Source organism: Octodon degus, unplaced genomic scaffold, assembly GCF_000260255.1.
Source record: "Octodon degus isolate 3935 unplaced genomic scaffold, OctDeg1.0 scaffold00050, whole genome shotgun sequence".
NCBI lineage: Eukaryota > Metazoa > Chordata > Mammalia > Rodentia > Octodontidae > Octodon > Octodon degus.
The window spans coordinates 5942571-5963425 of NW_004524626.1; the positions used below are offsets into that span (position 1 = coordinate 5942571).

The following is a 20855-nucleotide window of genomic DNA, read 5'->3' on the forward strand; positions in this document are numbered from 1 at the left end:
TTTTTTTTTTTTTCGGAACTGGGGATTGAACTCAGATCCTTGCGCTTGCCAGGGAAGCGCTTACTCCACTGAGTCATCTCCCCGGCCCCTCATTTTTATCTTGAGGCAGCATCTTCTAAGTTGCCCAGGCTGGGCTTGAACTTGTACCCCTCCTGCCTCAGCTTCCTGAGTAGCTGTGATTGCAGGCCTGTGCCATAGCACTCGGCCAGCCCTGGGATTGATTTCACTCAAACCAAAAGAGTGTGCCCTGGGGGCTGGCCCTTCCCACTGCTGGGGAGCAGTGCCACCCAGACTAGAGCTGTCTCCTGGACCCCAGCCAGCTGCAGATGTGATTCTGGGTCCTCATCACCAGCCCCCCAGAAGGCTGTGCCAGTCTGTGATGTGGCCCTGGTCCGACACTCTCATGTGACAAAGCAGGAACTTCCACTGGAGGTCTTTGGTTTTCTAGCACCTGGGCTTGGCCAGTAGGAGGCCAGGTGTCTCTAAAATGACATGACTGAGGCCCAGAGAGGATGGTGAGTCGGGAGGCCAGCAGCTAGTCAGGACATGGGGAAGGAACTGCAAAGGCCGCCCATGACGGAAGTGACACGCAGTGCCCTCTGTCTCTTGGCCCTGTCTCCTCATCTGTTCCGAGTCCCACAAAAGATCCTAGCCAACATCTCTCTCCAGGGGAAAACCAGGCCTGGCATGGCTGAGGCCACCTGCCCTGGGGCACTTAGTGTCTCTGCAGGACTGGGGATAGCTTCAGAGAGCTGAGCATGCAGTGCTGTTGTCAGGACTGGGCCTCGATGACCTACATGCTGGCCCTCACCCTAGTGCCAGTCACGGCCACCAGTCCTGAGTCACAGGTCAGCTGTAAGTGGGGCAGATGCCCAGAAGAGGGCGACAGCAGGGGAAGGCGAGGGCACAGGGGCAGGAAGAGCTTGGCAGAGGCCGCACCCCAGAGGTGTGAAGTTTGTCGTGGGTGATGACTTCCCATGTGGGTGAGATGCAGCTTCACTTGTGACAGGTTCCCAGGACCCAGTGCAGTGGGTGGCTGGAGGAGACAGGAGGAACAACAACCCAGCAAGGGGCAGGACATGTGACCTGGCTGCAGAGGACACTGCTAGCACTACTAGGAAAGGGCCAGGGGCCACCTGAGCCCGCTGAGACCCCCTGCTGGTGGGCTTGCCTGCCACTTGGGTGAGATGACAGAGCCCCATGTCTGGGGACTCAGGCTGACGCAGCCCAGGAAGCCCACTTCAATGGCCTCCAGCCACAATGGCAGTTTATGTAACCTCCTCCACAGGCGGGACCCAAGGGGCCTCTTGACCGTGTTCATTAGTGGCTTCCGATTAGCTCTCCCCGCCTGCCTCGCCACCCAGGGCCCATTAGCACTAATGGGCAGCCCTGCTTTCATCTGAGTGTGGTGGGCGGAGGGACACAGGCCTCAGCTGGACTGTAATCCAGAGGTTTCTCAAGGGGTTCTGGGAATCAAGTGGGTTTTAAGATTTGAATGGCTATAGATCTGCGCACAGAGGGGACACCAAGGACTTAGAAGCTTGAGGCAGGAAGAGTTTGAGGCCACCCTGGGCTAAACAGTGAGTTCAAGGAAGAATTGAGTGGCCTTTTTTTTTTTTTTTTTCCCAGGTGCTGGGAATTAAATTCGGGACCTCAAGTTTGCCAGGCAGGTGCCGCACCACTGAGCTACATCCCAGCCCCTTGAGTGGCCCTCAAGGGAGTGGGGTCATCACTCTGAAAGGGCTGGGAGGGCAGATGCCACCATGAAGGTGAACCAGGGGTTCAGTTCCTTGGCAAACCCAGTCAGCCCCAGCCAGCTTCCTTATGGAACCAGGGTTTCTGGAAGATTCTGTGAGCACAGCTTTTTCAGCCTCTTCGGCTCACACCCTTGCCCTAGCACCCTGGCACAGGCTGCTCCCCAGACTGGACTCCTGCTGCCCATGGGAAGTGCAGGGCTGTCCAGCTGTGGGTGACCAATTTGGGCCCATGGCTCCTCTTTCTGAGCCAGTCCCCCCCCCCCCCCCCGCAGCCAAGGGTGAAACTGCCCCTCAGAGTAGGAGGAGTGAGGAGTGGAACACATCAATCTGCACAACCTGAAAGCTCAGCAGTTGTCTGGGCTATGGCTTGAGCACAGAGCGTGTACTTGGCTGCATGAGCTATGTTCAACCCAACATCTAGCAGCACCCCAAAAGCCCCAGAATCCCAGGAGGCGGCAGGGACTTACCAGCAGGCGCAATCTGCTGGAAGATATTGTTCACCGGCAGCCCCTCCTTGCGCAAGGACCAGCACTCCACCAGGCTGCTCGTCTGGCTGGATGCACACAGCAGCACCTGCGGGCACAGTGGCTTGTGGGACAGGGACCCGGGGGCCTCCTGCCTCTCCCTGACCCATGGGAGCTGCGGGACCCCCGCAGGAAGCTTCAAGTCCAGGGAAGCACCAGCCCACCGTGTCCTCTCCATCATGGAGCCACATAGATGGAGATGTCACCACAAGGGGCCTTCCCAGTGGGAAAGGTGGGGACACAGGAAAACACTCGGGGGGTGCAGGGGAGAAGGGGCCTTAAGGATTCCCAAGAGCACAGGGACCCAGGTGACGCGGTGTGGCGGGCTGAGTAGCAGCCTCAAAGACATGTCTGTCCTAGAGGGTGCGGGGGTCCATTCCTGTCACCCCAGCACTTGGGAAACTGAGGCAGGAGGACTGCCATGAGCTTGAGGCCAAGCTTGGCACCACAGTGAGCTTAAGTCAGCCGTAGCTGCACTGTGGGCCTATCTCAAAAACTAACAAAGCAAAAACGAATGTAAACACCATCCCAACCCCTGGAATGGGAGGACGTCACTTCCCACAGCAGAAGCCATATGTGCTGCTGCTGGGTTCAAGGATGAACCCTGAGAAGAGGACATCCCGACTACATGGGGTCCAGGGTTACCATGAGCAGGTGCAGCTCTGCCAATAGAGGGAGGGGCCACAACCTGGGAGCTGCAGACCCCGCTAAGAGGCAGGATGGGGACCCAGGTACCCCCGCGTTGCCCTCACACACCAGGTCCCAGCCCATGAGTGGACTGGGGAGGAACCCACCTGCTCGGACATGTCTCTTGCCAGGAACTTGAGGTGCGTGATGGCGGGAAAGCGGTCCTTGCGGTGGGGGTCGGTGGTGCAGCGCATGAAGAGGGAGGGCAGGATCTCCGTGTCAATGCGGCACTTCTCACTGACCACACTCACGCACACCTTGTAGAACTGCACTGGCAGCGCACTGCTGCCGTCTGCCGTGGCCACCACGATGTTGCCGCCGCCCGTGAAGGCGATGTCAGCCAGTGCTACGCGGCCACGCAGCCGGCACAGGCTCTCAGTGGATGTGAGCACCTGCCCGCTGGGTTTCAGGAGGGACACGGTGACCAGCCCGCTGACCGTCACTGCGATCCAGCCCTCCATGGGCTTGCCACCAAAGAGCGTGAGCGAGGGTGAGAACTTCACACGTGAGAACTTCTCACTGAAGCTGGAGGCGCCCGACTGCAGGGGAAGAGGGGTGAGGGGTGAGGGGCCGCCCAGCTTCCTACTCAGCTGTGGGCGCCCGCCACCTTCCACCTGCATAGCAGGACCCCGGAGCCCACGGCAGAAGCAGCATGGTGCAAAGCGGGCCTGAGCTCAAATAGGGTCTCGCAACTATGGTGCCGCCTGACACAGGTGTGTCCTCTTTTCTAACATCCAAAAATGACTTCATTTTGGGACTGAACACAATGCCCTCAGCTTCATCCCCAGCCCTTTTTATTTTTTATTTTGAGACCAGGTCTTGTGAAGTTGCCCAGGCTGGGCTTGTGTAATCCTGCCTCAGCCTCTCTTGATGTGGGGAAGACAAACATGCACCACAGCACCGAGCTAAGAATGATGTTTCTACTGTGGAGGACTGCAGTGAAGATGAGGTTCCCAAAGGGATGTACAGCAGTTATCATGACTTCTTTCTGTAAAGGGCCAAAATCTAGGTACTTTTAGTCCTGGAGTCGGGCTGTGTCATGGCTACCCGGCTTTATAGGGCAGAAGCCTGAGAAGGCAGACAGCAGAGAACGGAGGTGAGCAGCTGTGTGCTGGGAAAGCTGCTTTACACAACGGGGTGGGGCTGTGTCCAGTCTGAGGGCTGTGCTTCAAGGAGCCCCAAGGAGGACACATTAGAACCAGTCTGCGTGGCCGGTAGCTGCACAGCAACTTAGGTTTATGAAGGGCTGACTTATATTCCAAATTCCTTTCTCTGCTAGTACAGGGCACTGAAACCATGACCTTGTACGTATGAGCCCTTGAGCACACTGTGCTCGCTGAGAGGAGCCAGACACAAAGGATGTACTGCGTGGGCTCTGTGGACAGGAAATGTCCAGGACAGCAACTCCAGAGATGGGAAGTGGACTTGTGGGTGCGGGGGTGCAGAGGGGATCGGTGACTGCTTAGGGGAACGGATGGGGCTTCCTGTGGGGGTGATGGTATGTTCTGGAGATGGGGCAGGGAGGGCTGGCACAGCCTGTAGCTTGTGAGGGGACTAAAAGCCAATGATCCTCACACCATCTCCACTGCTTTCTGCCAAGTGTGGTGGCACACACCTGGAATCCCTGCCCTCTGGGAGACTGTGGCAGGAGAATTCCAAGTCAGAGCTGAGGACTGGGGAAATAGCTCAGTAGAATAAGTACTTGCCTGGCAAGCATAAGGGCCTAAGTTCAATCCCCGGTTCCACAAATAAATAAATAAATAAATAAATAAAATGATCTGGAGAAGTAGCTCAGTGCAAAGGCCCTAGATTCCATCCCTAGTACCACACACAAAAAGGTTATTAAATGAAAAAGACACAAGACCCCAGGGGAAACCCTCAGGAGGCTTCACTGTGGCCTCAAGGGGACAGAGGCCAGGACACAGGAGAGCAAAGGTGTCCCACTGCCACCTCGCTGGGCTCACATTGAGGCAGCTGAGCCCTGGCCATGTGCCCTCACCAGAACCCCACCACCAGCCCCTCCCTGAGGGGAAACATACTCTCAGGGGTCTGAATTTGGGATTGAACTTGGGTAACCCTCCTCCAACCCTAACGTGGCTGAACCACAGAATGAGAGAAATATTAAGACATTACTGGGCTGGTGAGATGGCTCAGTGGTCTAAAGCACCTACTTAGAACAAGCTTAGGTAAAGCACAGGGACCGCAGTTCAATCCCCCAGCACCACATGCCAGCCAGCCCCGCCCCCCTGCCCCCCTGGTGGGCTGAGTTCGCCACACACACACACACACACACACACACACACACAAATAAATAATTAATTAAAAAAGAGGTTACTGAACCATACCAGCTGAATTCCAGGGACAGCAGCCATCAGTTCACAGGTGACTGGTGGCCCAAGAACACACAGATGTGAACTCAGAGCTTGATTCTAGGTGTGAATCATCCTCAGGGCTCACAGAGGAACCAAAGTCACTCAGAGTGGGAGGGGACACAGGTTGGTAGGTGGCATGCGGGGGTGGGGGAACACATCTTACTGATTCACTCAGGCAGCCACTACCTTTTCCACGTGCAGTGCCAGCTTCACACCATTGTGTAGCCAGGACAGTGCCACAATGGGGTCGCCCTCCACCAGGCTGCCCACACGGCTCTCCCAGCTGTTGGCCAGGTGGTCCACCATGTTCCAGCACTTGATCTGCCCATCTGCGTCAGCCGAGAGCAGCCGGGAGCCTGTGGGGCGGAGCAGGGTCACAGCATCCTTGGATGGCACAGAACATCCAGGAATCCCAGAGGACCCACTGATCGGGGACTTGGGGTCCCAGCCTCACCTGACTGGTCCCACTCCAAGCAGGTGATGGCCTCACTGTGGCCCGAGCTGATAGAGTGCACATCCCAGGGGTGCTCAGTGTCCAGGATGTGGATCATTCGAGTCAGGTCTGCAAGGGACAGGGTGGGGTCAGGCCTATCCACTTATGCCCTCCAGACAATGCTACAGTGAGCGGGGCGATCGCAAAACTGCCATTCACTGTGTTGAGAGCCCCAGTCAAAACACAAAGATCCGAGTGGTTAGGATAGATATATAGTTACATTCTCTTAATGAATAGAGGGATTTGTTCTAATGGTGTTTGTAAATAGGATATCATGTCTGCATCTTGTACAGCAAATAACCACTAGGAAGACAGTACGCAATGTGTTAATTATTGAAACTGTCCTACCAATTTGATTTGAAACTGTCTCATTGCTATTTATCAATAAAGTTATCGGGAAAAAATAGGATAGATATACCACTACATTCTCTTAATTCAGTGAATAGAAAGATTTGTTCTAATAGTGTTTGTGAGCAGGATATCATGTCTGCATCTTGTACAATAAATAAGCACTAAGACAAAAATATGCAATGTATTAATTACTGAAACTATCTTACTGATCGGATTTGGAACTGTTTCATTGCTATTTGTTTCTCAATGAAATTATGGAAAAAAATTTAAAAAAATACAAAGATCTGGACACCAATGTGGCTGCAAACATGTTTTTAAAAAAGGCACATAAGGAGCCAGGGAGATGGCTCAGCAGAATAAGCGCTTGTCTGGCAGGCCCAAGGACCTGAGTTCAATCCCCAGTTCCGCAAAAAAAAAAAAAGGGGCTCATAAGAGACCAAGTGTGGTGGCACACACTAATCCCAGTGCTAGGGAGCCTAGACAGGAGGATCACTATGAGTTCAAGCAATGAAGTGAGACCCTGTACCAAATAAATAAATGATTTTTTAAAACATAATAAAGGGGCCGGGGAGATGGCTCAGTGGAATAAGCGCTTCCCTGGCAAGTGCAAGGGCCTGAGTTCAATCTGCAGTTCCGCAAAAAAAAAAAAAAAAAAAAAAAAAAAAAAAAACCAAACCAAAAAACATAATAAAAGGGCACATAAGCCAGGTGGTGCATACCTGTCATCCCAGCACTCTGGGAGGTTGAGACAGGAGGGTTACAGATTGGAGTTCAGCCTGGACAATTTAGCAACGCCCTATCTCAAAATAAGAAAGGGCTGAGGATGAAGCTTCATACAAAGGCCCAATCTCCCATGCCACAAATAAATAAGGCACAGAAAATGGAAAATGACCCCAAAAGCTGAGTAGGAGGCTCTGCAGAAAACACCAGGTAGCATATCTCTCTATTATCCTGAGCCTCAGTGCTTTCTGATCCTAACAGCTTCTATTACCAGAACAATGGAGAGGCCGCCAGCAGGGGTGTGAATCATAAAGTCACTGTGCCCTAGCCCTGTGGGCCCACAGTTGCCTTCACACGTGCAACCCCAGGCCCCAGGCATGGAATGGCTCCGATCCTCTGCTTCCTGGAGATGGAGATGCCCAACCCACTGAGCACAGAGGGAGGGGGATTAAGACCCCCCAATGTCCATCTCCAAGGGTGCAGGAAGCAGTGGGGTGGTGGGAACGCACCCTGGTCGTCGTTCCGCAGGTCCGTGGTAAAGGCGATCAGGTTGCGGCAAGACCAAGCACAGGCCAGGGGTACCGAGGGGCAGTGGGTGCTCTTGGGCCATTTCTCCCATTCACAGACGTAGGCCAGGTCCATGGTGCCCACTGTGCCCAAGGAAGTCACTGGCTCCTGTGGGTGGATGTGGGGATGAGCGCCATGGTACAGGATGGGGACGAGACTACACTTTGGGCTTTTTTTTTTCAGGCAGAAGGCTGTAGCTTTAGTACAGTGGGTCTACCAGGCCTCCCCAGGGGAGGTGACACCCAAGTGTGGCATGATACCTGAGGAGAACACTCGCCGGAGTAAAAGTTCAGGAGCTCCACCTAGCCTGGGCTGTGGCCAGAACAGAGTGTGGGGAGTTGAGGGCCTTACAGCTGAGGGAGAGGCGTTCTTGGGCCTGGGGGGGGGGGTCCACCCTCAGCCAGGGGGGAACTAAGAGGGCTGGGACCAACTTAGTTTCAGCAGGCCCTCTGGCTGGGCTGTCTAGGAGCAAACCATGGAGGATATAGGTGCAGCAAGGTCACCGCCCCAGTGCAGGTGACAAGCAGGGGGTCAGGAATGACTGGGCGATGGACGCTGTCTACTCTGAAGGAAGAGCCAGGGATTCACTACAGAGGCTGTAGGGGCACGAGGAGCAGTGAGGGCGCAGCTTCCTAGGGACCTGGCATCAATGGGAGAGCGTCTCCCTTCACCTCTGTAGTGCCCAGGGGGAACACAATGATCCCTCACTCATTTCACCCAACGCCCACCCCTGCTTCCAATCCTTCGAGTCTTACCCTGGCCCCCGCAAGGCCCTCAAACAGACTTTAGGGCCTGCCCCAACACGGTGCCATCCTCAGACACCGCGCCAAATCGCCCCGCGAGTTCCCTGGCCCATCATAAACCCACACGTTGCACCCGGGGACCCCACAAGACTTCCAGACCCCACCCCAAGCTTTTCAACCGTCTCAAACACCCTCAATTCTTTCGGCCCTGCTCCCAGACCCTCAAGATCCGTAGGCCCCGGCCTCGGCCGACCACAGCCCGGATCGCAGGACCCGGTGAGCACCAGATCTCACTGCAAGTTCCCGCCTTAGGCCCCGCCCCGGGCTTCAGGTCGCGTACCCAGGATCCTCTACGGCCAGTCCCGCCCCCTGACCTGTAGGCCACGCCCCCACAGCAGGAAGGTCCGGCAATGCTTTTAATGGCCGTAGATGCCGTCCGGAGGCCAGCAGACTCTTCTGGGTCCCCGAAGCTGCGTGCTCACCTGGCTGGCACGTGCGCCCAGTCGAGCGGGAGGCCGTGGCCCATACTCGCCCCAGCGGCCCAACTCTGGCGCCGCCATCTTTTCCGGACTAACGAGTCGCCGGAGCGGCACCCGGGCTTCGCAAAGACTTGTGGGATGGCGACGGCTGGCTGCACAGCGCGACTTCCTTTGTTATTTGCATGTAGAGATTCCCAGAAATCATTGCAGTTACATGTTGTAGAAATAAAATAACAATTTTTTTAAAGAACATTTTGTGAACTCCAGTAAATGAGCATATTTAGTTTGATCTATAATTGGTGTTAATGGTATAAAAAATGGAGAAACTTATAATGTTTTTGAAAAAATTAACCCTAACCGTAAAAAAGTATACTTTTGGACCTATAAATAACCAATGAACCAAGCCATAATCTGTGCTCGCTTCGGCAGCACATATACTAAAATTGGAACGATACAGAGAAGATTAGCATGGCCCCTGCGCAAGGATGACACGCAAATTCGTGAAGCGTTCCATATTTTTACTTCTTTCCTAGTCTTCACTGGCAGGAAAACTGAGGCTCTTATAAAATATTAAGTAGATTCAAAGTTGCTTAATTAATTGAAGGCACTTTTGACCTTACCTTTCCCAACTCCTGTTATGAGTCTCTTTATTCGTCCCATGTTTTCTTAAATTCACAATAAGAGTAACTTGAGGCTCTGATATTTTTGTTTGGTTTCTATGTTTTCCTCTTTCTTTTTTGAGACAAGAGTTTGGCTATGCAGTTCAGACTGGCCTTGAGCTCACCTTGTAGCCCAGACTGGTCCCAACCTTGAAGCAATCCTGCCTCAACTGCCCAAGTGCTGGCATGACAGGTGTGCACCACACCTGGCCTTCTGATACATTCTTGATGAATATTAATTAAACAAATTAACAGGTTTCACTGTGTCATGTCTGTCTTTTTGAGACAGGGTTTTGCTATGCAAATTCAGGCTGGCTTTGAGCTCACTTTGCAGCCCACGCTGGTCTCTAGCTCGAGTGATCCTCCTGTCTCAGACTCCCGAGTGCTACATGGTGGCACACGGGATTACAGACGTGTGCCACCATGTAGTCTCCTTTTTATACGTAAGTAGTACTCCATTCGGTATAAACATAGGTTTTCTAGTTCCACTCATCTGTTGAATACTGGACCCTCGTCCATGCCTTAGGCATTGTGAATGGTGCTGCAATGTAACTGGGGAGCACAGGTGACTCTACTGACTTAGTTTCCTTCTGGTCTCTGCACAGGAGTAAGGGAGCTGGACCATAATGGACTTTTTTTTTTTTAATTTTAAATCTTTATTTTTATTTATTTTTTAACATTTATTTATTTATTTATTTATTTATTGTGTGTGTGGCCAGCTCAGCCCACCAGGGGGCGGGGCTGGCTGGCATGTGGTGCTGGGCGATCGAACCGCAGTCCCTCTGCTTTACCAAGCTTGTTCCAAGTAGGTGCGTTAGACCACTGAGCCATCTCGCCAGCCCCTGGACTTTTTTTTTAAACTAGTGCTGGGGATAGAACCAGAGGTTTGTTCCCATAATACAAGCACTACCCACGGAGCTCCACGCCCAGGCTATTGTCAGACGAGGTCTCAAAACCTTACGCCCATTCAGTGGCTTTTTAAACTGAGGGCTTTCAGGTTCGAACATCATCCCCAGTTCTTTTTCCAAAAGTAGCCACCATGGGGCTGGGGGCTCAGTGGAATAAATGTTTCCCTGACAAGTACAAGGGCCTAAGTTCAAGCCTTGGTTCTGCCAAAGGAAAACAAAAGTGGCCACCATAACTTTCCTTACCATAGCCTGCCTGCTTTTTCCAGGTGTCTGTTTCTTTCTTTAAAAGGCTGTATCTTGCTTTTTACTTTTTTTTTTTTTTTTCCAGAACCGGGGATTGAACTCAGACCCTTGCGCTTGCCAGGCAAGTGCTTATTTTATTGAGCCATCTCCCTAGCCCCCCTTTTTACTTTTTTAAAAAATAGATTTAGGCTGGGTACATGGCTCAGTAGAATAAGCACTTGCCTGGCAAACACAAGGGCCTGAGTTCAGTAGTACAGGGTCCCACCACATAGGTCGAACTCATAGTAAGACTTCTGTTTCCAGCCTCCCAAGTGCTGGGGTAACTGTCTCTGCACCTCAGCAGCGGGGCCAGGAGGGCACACTGGGAATCGAACCCAGACCACTAGGCTCTTTCTAACCAGCCACTTTAGTCCAGTGAGCTACCTGGCCAGCCCTGCTTTTTACTCTTTCATTCTGCCCAAGCTCCAGCTGCAAAGAAAGAAAAAAGCAGGGCTGGGGGTGCAGCTCGGTGCCAAAGCCCTAGATTCCAATCCTCAAACAGAAAAAAATAAAATAAAATAAAAAGTAACTAGCAACCAGAAGTACAAAAAATAGGGGGCTGAGATGGCTCAGTGGAATAAGTGCTTCCCTGGCAAGCACAAGGGCCTGAGTTCAATTCCTGGTTCCGCAAAAAGAAAGAAAGAACGAACAGGGGCCAGGGAGATGGCTCAGTGGAATAAGTGCTTCCCTGGCAAGCGCAAGGGCCTGAGTTCAGTCCCCAGTTCTGAAAAGAAAAAAAAAAAAAAGTACAAGAACAAAAAAGTGAAAGTTTTGTTTTAAGTAAAATAAATAGAAATTTAAAAAAGGATACTGGAGTTCCCACCAACTCTGAGGATGGCCTTACTTGGAAGGTGGGGTTTCTACAAGTGCTCAGAGCAGGTCCTGACCCAGCAGCACCGCATCCCTAGCACAGCATCAGAACCAGCGAGGGAGGCAGGTGCTCACCATCCAGTCGCATCCCTCCCCCTTTTGGGGATAATTATTTCTCCTTTCCTTTTGTTTGTACCTGGAATTGAACTGAGGACCTTTGGTTTGCCAGGCAGGTACTGTCTCTGGACCCTGTACTTGCCAGGCAACTGCTTATTCTACTGAGCTATCTTCCGGGGCCCTAATTTAAAAAAAAAAAATTTTTTTTTTCTCCAGCCTTTTACATTCTGAGGTGGTATCCCTAAGTTGGCCAGGCTGAACTTAAACTTGTGCTCATCCTGCCTCAGCTGGGAGGTCAGGTGTCATGCCTGGTAGCTTCACACAAGTGACTCAGTCACTGTCTCCAAACTGGCACCAATGAAGACAGCTTGGGTCTCACAGAAGCCTGTCACTTGTGGGGAACCTCACCCCCAAGAATGCCACCCTCAGGGACCAAGACTTGTGATGTCCCTAGCCCTGACCCAGACAAACCACACAGCCTGCTGCCAGAGCACCAGGAATTTATTAAACACCCTCCCCACACACACACTCGCACACAATGGGCCACACATGGGACAAGGGGCTGGGCCTGCTCCACATCAGAGTCCCCTGAGGGCGACCAGCACCAGGGGGCCCTGAGCAGAAGGCCAGAGCCAGGCTGAGCAGAGAGGACGGAGGCGGGGGCAGGGAGGCAAGGACAGAGGCTTCTGGCTGGAAGTCCTGGGTCCCCAGAATAAGGAGGGAGGGCATGAGGAGCAGGCAGGAGGAGGCAGAGGCTGCACACATTAAAAGCATCAAACCAGCCCTTGAGACAAAGCTGTGTCCCAGGTTGCAGGGCCGCACATGCCTACGTGTGGGGTCACACACATACACACACAGATGAAATGCTCCTGGGACCCTCCCAAACATACACAGTGACAGCTAAAAAGAGACAAGCAATGATCACGACAAAGCCCCACAGTGAAACACCTGAGGCCTTTTTTGGTTTTTCCCTCCAAAAGAGAAATTTAAAAATCTACAATAAATCATGCCCAATTCATAAAAAGTGATAAAACTCAGCCTCTCCCTGTCCACCTGAGCATTAGACTGAGCCAGAGGGGGGAAAAAAAAGCTAAATAAAGCAGAAAGATGGACGTGCCCAGTGAGATCTCCCCACCCAAATACAAGTCCCAGGCTAGGGCACTAGGAGACTAGGACAGTCAAGGCAGGCCCTGTCCCCAGTGTTGAGCTCTAAGAGCCGGGCAGAGTGGGGACAAGGCTAAGTGAGAAAGAGTCACCCTAAAGGGAAAGCCAGTTTCCAAGAACGAAGTCTAAAAACAGAAGTGTCTTAGCAGATGGCATCGGAGGCCTGGGCGCGGCGGAGGCTGGGGTCTGCGTGGCCACCATCAGCTGTGCTGCTCTAGATAGGTGGACAGGAGCAGCCCGGGAGGCAGGAAGTCCAGGTGGCGGTTGCTTACTTTCATCTGCCGCCTGCCCTCCAGGTCAGCACCTGTGGGCAGGACACGCCGGGAGGGAAGCAAAGGAACTTGGACATCTCCCTTCACCTCAGCCCCTGTGCAGGCGGGGACACTGAGGCAAAGTGAGCTGAGGCCAAGTGTCTAGCCTCTTCCCGGGTCTCCCAGTCCCTGCCCAGACCCTGCAGAGGTGACTGAAGTGTCAAAGCCCTGAGTGGACCAACCTTCCCACATGTCCTGGCTAAGGTTCCACCCTGTGAGCTGCCCCTCCCCACCAGCTCAGGCTGCAGGAACAAAGGCAGGTGTAGGCGCTGCTTGAAGCTGGGGATGGGAGAAACCAGCCCCAGGTTGCCATGGAAACTGTTTCTCTGGCAACTCCAGGCAGAAAGCAGACAGGTGTGGGAAGCTGGGACCACATGGGGTGCCTTGGGCTAGCAAGAGCCTGGGAAGATCCTAAGATGGTCCCCTCCCTCCAGAAAGGTGGGGACACAGGGCACATGGAACACAGGCCCTGGAACAGGGCCCTTATAGCTATGAACATCCAGACACTATAGGCCCGCTTTTTGTCTCCAAGTTTTCATCACCCCAGCTGGGGTCCCCAGTTCAAGTGCTAGAGATGCAAAGAAGGGGGTATCTGATCCAAGCAGGGCACACTGGTCAGTCCTGATTCATTTGTTGGCTTTTGTAGTGCTGGGGATAGAACCCAGGGCCTTGGCACTTAACTCCATCCCCAACCCCTTTCTTTTGGGACAAGGAATTGCTAAGTCGCTAAACTGTCCACACTGACCTTCAACTTGGGACCCCTCCTGCCTCAACCTCTCAGAGTGCTGGGATGACAGACATGCACCACCACACCCAACTGCTATCAAACCCCAATGTCACACCTCCTCCCCCACATCTCCCCTTGGGAAGATGCCACCCTGGGACCTGGCTGCCCACTGCCAGCCACAAGCAGGGCTCCGCACTCACTGGCTGAGATGAGGTCCATATACTGGCACACGGCGTGCAGCAACAGCCTCTCGAAGCTGCAGAGGGGAGGGGATGAGAGGCCAGGCAGAAACCAGAGGGAAGGGGAGCTTGAGGCGCCCTCCACGCCCGCTACCTGTTGTCCAACATAGCCGTGTACACGGCCTGAGGAGACACGGAGAAGAACCTCGACAGCCGCTCCTCCCAGGTCTCTAGAGTCTCCTGCGGGAGAGATGCCCCAGGCATCAGGCCATTGTGGGAACTTACAGGCTGGCCAGGTCCTCCTGTGCCCAAAGCCCTGGGTTCAAATAGTCACAATGACTCACTATGTGAGACTGTTTCCACGGGTATCAGGCACTCAGACATGTCCATGACACGTCTAGCTTGTTCCCTCACCCTAGTGAACTCCTACACACCCTGCACTGCCCATTTCCATTATCCCTATGCTTTCTATTCTCAAGGACAGCTCTTGCCTAACTTTGGGTTATACACGTTGGTCTCCTTGGTCTATATGGCATTGTCTCCCATCATGCAACCTGCCCTAGATAACCTGTTTCCCTTCAACCTGACTTCAATCCCCAAGAGGAAATGCGTGGTGAGGAAAAAAATCACTTGGTGGGGAGGCAGGGCACTTACCATGGGGATGCGGCCCCGCTTGAGCACGGACCGCAGGCGCCGGCTGATGCGCTGGAAGCACTCACTAGGTGTGTAGGCCGGGTCCTCTGCAAGGTGCCAGCATAGCTTTGGGGCTGGTTGCCAAGCCCTGCCCTCAGCCGAGCCCCACCCACCAAGGCTCTGCCCACCACAGCCCCACCCCTGCCAGTTGGTTTTGTTATTCCAGGCCCAACCCTAAAACTCCTCCCACCCAAGCCACACCCCCTTATTTACATCCAGCCCTAGCCAGTGCTTAACTCCGCCCACAAGACGCCTCCCACCCACCAATTATAGCCCATCTACAACCCAGCCCCCAGACCCACCTCTCCTGCGGTCCTCCCCACGGCCGGGCCCCCTCTTCCGGGCCTTGCTCTGACCCTCATCCTCCAGGTAGCGCAGCACCCGCTCCTGCTCCTCCCCAGAGCGGTTCATGAAGTCATTCCATATCTGCAAGAGGCAAGTGGTGACCACAGGTCTTGGCCTCAGTTTCCCCACTTGGAGTGCAAACAGATGCAGGAGGCCCCAAGTATGTGGCTGTACAACTGGGCACGACTCCCGGGGCGGGGGGAGGCTCTGGCCTGTACCCCCACCCCGTGTGGCCAACAGGGGGCAGGGCCTTACCTCCACGTAGGTGGCATTGCTGCAGGCCTCTGCGAAGATGCCTGGTGCCGCAGCAGGCGTCAGGTCTCCGTCCTCTAGACCAGGCGGTCCCCCATCTGTCTCCAGCAGGGTCAGGAGGTACTGGGCTGGATGAAGACAGGCAGGAGCCATTATGCAACCTCCACAGCTCCACCTGCATCTCCCTGCTCTGTTGAACTCCTACACATCCTTTAAGGCCCAGTTCCAGTGCTCAGACAGGACTCTGCCGCAGCTCTGATGGGGGGGAGGGGAGTCTTCCCAGTTTTGTTGCCTGCTCCCTGACCCTGCACCAACATGCACACCACTGTCATTCAAGAGGTGCCCCCACAGCCCTGCTTACTGTTCTCCAGCCGCTGAAGGCTCTTCCGACCCTTGGCCCTGGGCACCAGGTCTGAGTTTCGTACGGCCTGGTTGATGAAGTGCTGCTTCCGTCTGGAAGCTGAGAAGCGCTTCACTTGGGAGGTGGCTAGGGCGGGCAGGCAGCCCTGGAGGGGCCTGTGGGCCAAGACAAGCAGGGGACCCAGGAAGAATCAGACTGCAGCTGGTGCCAGCTTGGTTTCCACCAGGGATGAGGTGCATACCCCCTCCACGTGTGGAGCCGCAGGCCCCTAAAATCTCATTTTGTGTCCTCCTCCCGGCACCCGGGAAGCAGATACATGTGAGGTGAACTGAGGCAAAGTAACATGAAGCCACTAAGAGTCTCAAAGAAACAGCCATGTCCCTTAGCTCCAAGCCATCCAGACTGCGGTCCCAAGCCTGAGAAGCCCACGGCCACTGGGACTTGAACCCCTGCTCCTCGGGGTGTCAGGAAACCAAAAGCCTGGACTCCACCCCTACTCCACACCCCGCAGCAGGAAGCTCAAGGTGGGCCTGGCCTGGCACTCAGTCTCATGGCCCTGAGCCCCCCACCCCCAAGCTCAGACCCTGATGCTCAGAGTGCACCAGGAAGAGCAGAAGCCCTAAGGGAGCTAAACTAATCCTAAACTAACGGCCCCCTCCTGCAGCAGGTGCTAATGTGGTGGCTGTGGATTAGCGGACTCCCATAGGCACTGGGGGGGGGGGGGAGCTCTGAACAGAAACTTTCCAGGAAAGCACAGCAGGCTGGATGCCCCCAGCCTTGGAAAGCCTCCCATCTGAAAGCCTGGAACGCTGGCTCCCATCAGTCAACCCAGCTACACAGGAGGCTGAGGCAGGAAGATCCCAAGCTGGAGCCCAGCCTGAGCTACTTATGGAGATCTTGTCTCAAAATTTAAAAAATTAAAAGGGGATAGAGGCAAGGCTCAGTGGTTGAGTGCCCCTGGATTCAATCCCTAGTACTGCAAAAAATTAAAACACAACTACTGATCAGTTCTCAAAACAAAAAATAAAATCCCATGATTTCAAGGCATAGGAAAAAAATTCCACCTAAAGTGCCCTAGCACTGAGTGTCCAAGACACAAATTAAAGTCTGGCCTCCCTGTAGAAAATGGAAACATGAAATTTCGGGGCCCTTGGGCCGGCCAAATAGTTCAGTGGATTAAAGTGCCTGCAAGCAGGTGCAGGGGCTGGGGGTTCCCAGAACCTGTTGGCCCCACCCCCGGGGCAGGCTGAGGTGGCAACTGAGACTGGGTGTGGTGGCGCTCGCCTGTATTCCCAGCTCTTAGGAGGCTGTAAACAGGCGGATCACTGGGAGTCCAATCTAGTAGTAAAGCCCTGAACACCCTATAGACCCTTCCCTAAAAAATAAAAAGAAAGAAAGAAAAGAAAAAAAAATTTCAGGGCCCTTGAGGTAGGACATGCAGAAGATTCCGGCATGAGCCCAATGTGAGCGGAGCCTGCACATGTGTAGAGACCCCATCTTTTAGTCAGACATGGTAGCACACACCTGTAAACCCAGCATTTGGGAGGCTGAGGCAGAAGGACTGTTGCAAGTTAGAGACCAACCTGGGCTGCAAAGTGAGCTCAAGGCCAGTCTGAACTGCATAGCGAGACCCTGTCTCAAGAAGACAAATAAAATTTTAAAGCTCATCCTGCTTGCTTTCCGCCTGGGATGGGGAGCTCCCCCCCACACTCACCGTGCCTGGTCACCTGCATTGGGTGTTTCCTCCATGTTGGGCTCACTCCCTGTCACCTATACTGTCCCTTGAGGAGACAAACACTGTTCTGTTGATGTCATGACACAGATCAATAAACCTAAATGCAAAGTCACCACCCGGAGCCCCACAGTTGTAGGGGCAGGCACTGCAAATCATGTCTCAGGCACGGTGGCATCCACTGGATGCTTGAACACTGGCCAATGACTCTGGGCTGCCCTGCTGATGCCCCTAGGAACCCCAAGCCTCCCTACACCCGGCAGCTGCTTGGGGCTGATAAGAAGAGTCTACATCCGGAGCTCAGGCCGCACCCCTGGCCGCCACAGGAAGCAGGCCTTTGCCCTACATCATGCATGTGAAGGTGGGAACCTGCACCCACCATGGACTTGGGAGTCACCCAAACTCCCTCAGATGACACCGAGCAGGCCTCCCCACCGCAGGTACCAAAGGCCTAACCCTGCTCCTAGAACATTTCTCGGGCTCCTTGGTCTCTGTCTCAGTGTCACCTGCCTACAGGGCCCCACCCTGAGGCTCCAATCTGTCTTTCTTCCTGCTTTTGTGGTTGGCACTGACCCAGCAGGGCCACTGACTTCTTGTTTACTCCTGTGCCACCTTCCGTGTCTCTAGACCCCGCTCCCCGCTGGTCCCTGCCGGATCCCCAGTCACACAGCCTGCAACCTGAGGGCTCACCATCTACCTGTTGAGTGACTAACAAAATGACTGTTGACAGGACTAGCCAAGAGCTTTCTGCACCATCCAATGAGAACACTTTCCAGATAGGAAAACTGAGAACGAAAGGGGGTGTCTGAGGCTGCCTAGAGCCAGGCAGGATGGAGCCGCTTATACCCTGGGGCTTACACACTGGGGTTCCGGCACCCAGAGAAGAGCCAGCAAGGACAAGGGGTGAGTGGGCCTGAATCAAATGTGTGTGAGGTTTAGAGATGAAAAACAGGCCACCGTGGGCTTAGAGATGGGAACCTCTGCCAGCCACTGCCCTAGGCAAGAGCATACTCTGGGAGGCCGAGGCATAAAGATCTTTAAGTTCAAACCCAGCCTGGGCAACTTAAGTGACTTAGTAAAACTCTTGTCTCAAAATATAACATTTTAGCTAGGACTATAGCTCAGCAGCACACTGCCTGCAGCAAAGTGCAAGGTCCTGAGTTCGATTCCTGATAGAAAAAAAAAGTAATAAAAATAAAATATTTTTAGAGGGCCGGGGAGATAGCTCAGTAGAATAAGCGCTTGCCTGGCAAGCGCAAGGTCCTGAGTATAATCCCTGGTACCGCAAAAAAAAAATTTTTTTTTAGAAGGGCTAGAGATGGAGCTCAGTGTGAAGGCTCTAGGTTCAATCTCCAGTGCCTGAAACACAAAGCAAAACAAAACAAAAACCCTCTCCTGCACCCCTAGGGAACAAAAGGAACCTACGGTATTTCCCCAGTAGGAATCAGGCTGTGTGACTCAGCAGGTGTGGCCCCTGGGGGACAGCAGCTCCCAGCCCCCAAGGCAGAGGAGAGGGACTGTCACCCAGCCACCTAGCTGGGACAGCACAGCAATGAGGAAATGATTGCTAGAGACCTGGCAGGGACAAAAGGACATCACACGTTGCCACACCTAGTGTCCCAACCTGCCTTTCAGATCCAGGCTAGCCCGGAGGGTCAACACCTGTCTTCCCAGTGCACTAAGAGCCTGAGGAAGGAGGATCTCAAGTTCCAGCCCAGCCTGAGCCACCTTCTGACTTCACAAGACCCTATCTGGGTAGCAACAAAGTAATAACAAGCCTACTCAGAAAAATTTAACCTAATAAAAAGAATGTGTCGAAACCACATTAAAGTAATGATAAGGTAACCAAAATAACAAGACACTCAGGAGTGTCATCAAAAACAACTAAGAAGGGGCTGGGGAGATGGCTCAGTAGAATAAGCGCTTCTCTGGCAAGCGCAAGGGTCTGAATTCAATCCCTGGTTGGGGGGGGGGGACAAAAACAAAAAACAAAAACAACTAAGAATGAGCCAGGTATAGTGATGCACACCTGTAGCTCAGCCAGCGAGAGGAGGCTGAAGCAGGAGGGTGCCCTAACAGGCTTGAGGTCAGCTCCGGGTCAGCCTGGACCACGAAGCTCAAGGTCAGTCTGAACCACATAGGGAGACCCCATCTCAAAAAGGGGTGGGGGAAAAACAACCAAGACTAAGAATAGTTGTTCCCAGGGGCAGGGAGATGGCTCAGTAGAATAATCGCTTGCCTGGCAAGCGCAAGGGCCCAAGTTCAAACCCAGTTCTGAAAAAAAAAAGTTGTTCCTACTGGGCACAGTGGCACACTTGTCATACCAGCACTGGGAAGACTGCTGTGAGTTCGAGTCCAACCTGCACAACTACACAGTGAAACCCTGTCAAAAAAGGGGTGGGGTGGACATGTAACCAATATGAAGACCCTGGGTTCCATCTCCAGTGTGGAGAAAATAAACAATAAAAATGGATGTTCCTGTCCCCTGGGAACCTAGCCTGGGTCCTTGGTTCCAGCTACTCAAAAGCAGTTACAAAAAAAATCCCATTTTACAGATGGGAAACTGAATCACAGGGCCCAATAATTGGCCTGGAGTCCACAGAAGCCTCTGAAGGAGGCAGAAATGGTCCCCAGAGCTGGGTTGGTGGTGCATGCCTGTAATCACAGCACTTGGGAGGCTGAGGCAGGAGGATTGCTGTTGAGTTCGAGTTTATAGTCTAGACTATAAAGTTCAAGACCAGCCTGAAATGCATAATGAGAATCTGTCTCAAAGAAGACAAAAAAGAAAGAAAAGAGAAAGAAAAGGACTCCAGAGCGACCCCTCATCCTCCACAAGTGTCATCTCCGCCCCAGGCGCCGGAAGCCCCTCCAGGGCCCCTGGGCTCCCATTCGGTCCACTCAGGACAGTGCGGCTCTCGCGGCCCGGAGGTGAAGACCCTTTCCCCACTAAACCTGGCCTCGCACCCGAAGTGCAAGCGGAGCGCGGCTGCCGGGACGCAGGAGCAGCCGCCTCCAGCATCCGTGGGGCGCAGGGAACACCAGCCAAGCGAGCCCGGGGCCGCGAAGCCAGGGCAGGGGCAGCTGGGGGTTGGCCAGCGCCCTCGGTACAGACACAAGCGCAGACCTGTGGGCGCAGATGGTCCCCGAGCCTGGGGAAGCGAAATCCTCCCTGGGGCATTTCCGGGGAGTTCCCAGAAGGCAGGAGGTCGGCCCTAAACTCGGGGGGCAGGGAAGAGAGACGGAGATGGGGAACCCGGGGAGAAGGGAGAGGAGCAGGGGAGGGGAAGCCCGAGCTCGGGAAGGGAAGGAGATGGGGGTCCCCGAGCCCTGGAGAAGGAGAAGCCCACGTCCCCCCGCCCGCCGCCGCGCTCACAGCCTCCGCCGCGCGCCCGGGGCGCCCCCCGCCGCCTCCTCCGCGCAGCCCTCAGGGTTTTCCAGCGCGACCATCGCCGGGCCGCGCTCGGCGCCGCCGGCCTGCACCGCGGGCAGGAAGTGACGGACGGGGGCGGAGCCTCGAGGGGCGGGGACAGCGGCCGGATCCCCAGAAGGAGGAAATGTGGGAAGGGGGGCAGCGCGATCTGTGGGGGCGACTGTCCCCACCGACGCGGCGGGGCGGCCTCCC

At 54.1% G+C, this 20855-nt stretch overlaps 2 protein-coding genes and 1 non-coding gene across 5 annotated transcripts in view; 1 reads left to right on the top strand and 2 right to left on the bottom strand.

Annotated features, from left to right (window-relative positions):
- Med16 (mediator complex subunit 16) overlaps nt 1-8811 on the bottom strand; it is a 19608-nt gene extending 10797 nt beyond the window's left edge. Inside the window, exons 1-6 of one of the 2 annotated variants that reach the window (XM_004632912.2) lie at nt 8697-8811; nt 7414-7579; nt 5795-5902; nt 5527-5696; nt 3076-3507; nt 2225-2330 (exon numbers count right to left, since the gene is read on the bottom strand). In XM_004632912.2, the coding sequence (XP_004632969.1) occupies nt 2225-2330; nt 3076-3507; nt 5527-5696; nt 5795-5902; nt 7414-7579; nt 8697-8774 (1060 nt within the window). In that variant the 5' untranslated portion in view covers nt 8775-8811. Of the gene's footprint in view, nt 1-2224; nt 2331-3075; nt 3508-5526; nt 5697-5794; nt 5903-7413; nt 7580-8226; nt 8459-8696 lie in introns of those variants that run through there. The other variant, XM_023716905.1, reaches the window with a different exon arrangement.
- A 295-nt stretch (nt 8812-9106) lies between these two features.
- Nucleotides 9107-9213, top strand: LOC111817166. Its single transcript, XR_002821427.1, has one exon. It is a non-coding gene; the product is annotated as a U6 spliceosomal RNA (small nuclear RNA).
- Nucleotides 9214-11952: 2739 nt separating this feature from the next.
- On the bottom strand, nt 11953-20719 carry R3hdm4 (R3H domain containing 4). Of its 2 annotated transcripts, none has more exons than XM_004632657.3 (8): nt 20607-20719; nt 15502-15656; nt 15144-15268; nt 14846-14969; nt 14505-14590; nt 14005-14090; nt 13872-13927; nt 11953-12937 (listed from the first exon to the last, which is right to left on the bottom strand). In XM_004632657.3, the coding sequence occupies exons 1-8, from the start codon at nt 20678-20680 to the stop codon at nt 12834-12836; spliced, it is 810 nt and encodes a 269-aa protein (XP_004632714.1). In that variant the 5' UTR covers nt 20681-20719; the 3' UTR covers nt 11953-12833. The 2 variants fall into 2 exon arrangements, with proteins under 2 accessions (XP_004632714.1, XP_023572681.1); XM_023716913.1 differs by lacking the exon at nt 20607-20719 and adding an exon at nt 17216-18266.
- Nucleotides 20720-20855: the final 136 nt, after the last annotated feature.

Bases quoted from the DNA above. Each gene is read 5' to 3' on its own strand.
- R3hdm4 (XM_004632657.3), bottom strand. From the start codon at position 20,680: ATGGTCGCGCTGGAAAACCCTGAGGGCTGCGCGGAGGAGGCGGCGGGG. The intron at 14,970-15,143 runs GTAAGGCCCTGC...TGCCTCTTGCAG, and splicing joins GCAATGCCACCTACGTGGAG to ATATGGAATGACTTCATGAA. The intron at 14,591-14,845 runs GTGGGTCTGGGG...GGCACCTTGCAG, and splicing joins TGGGGAGGACCGCAGGAGAG to AGGACCCGGCCTACACACCT.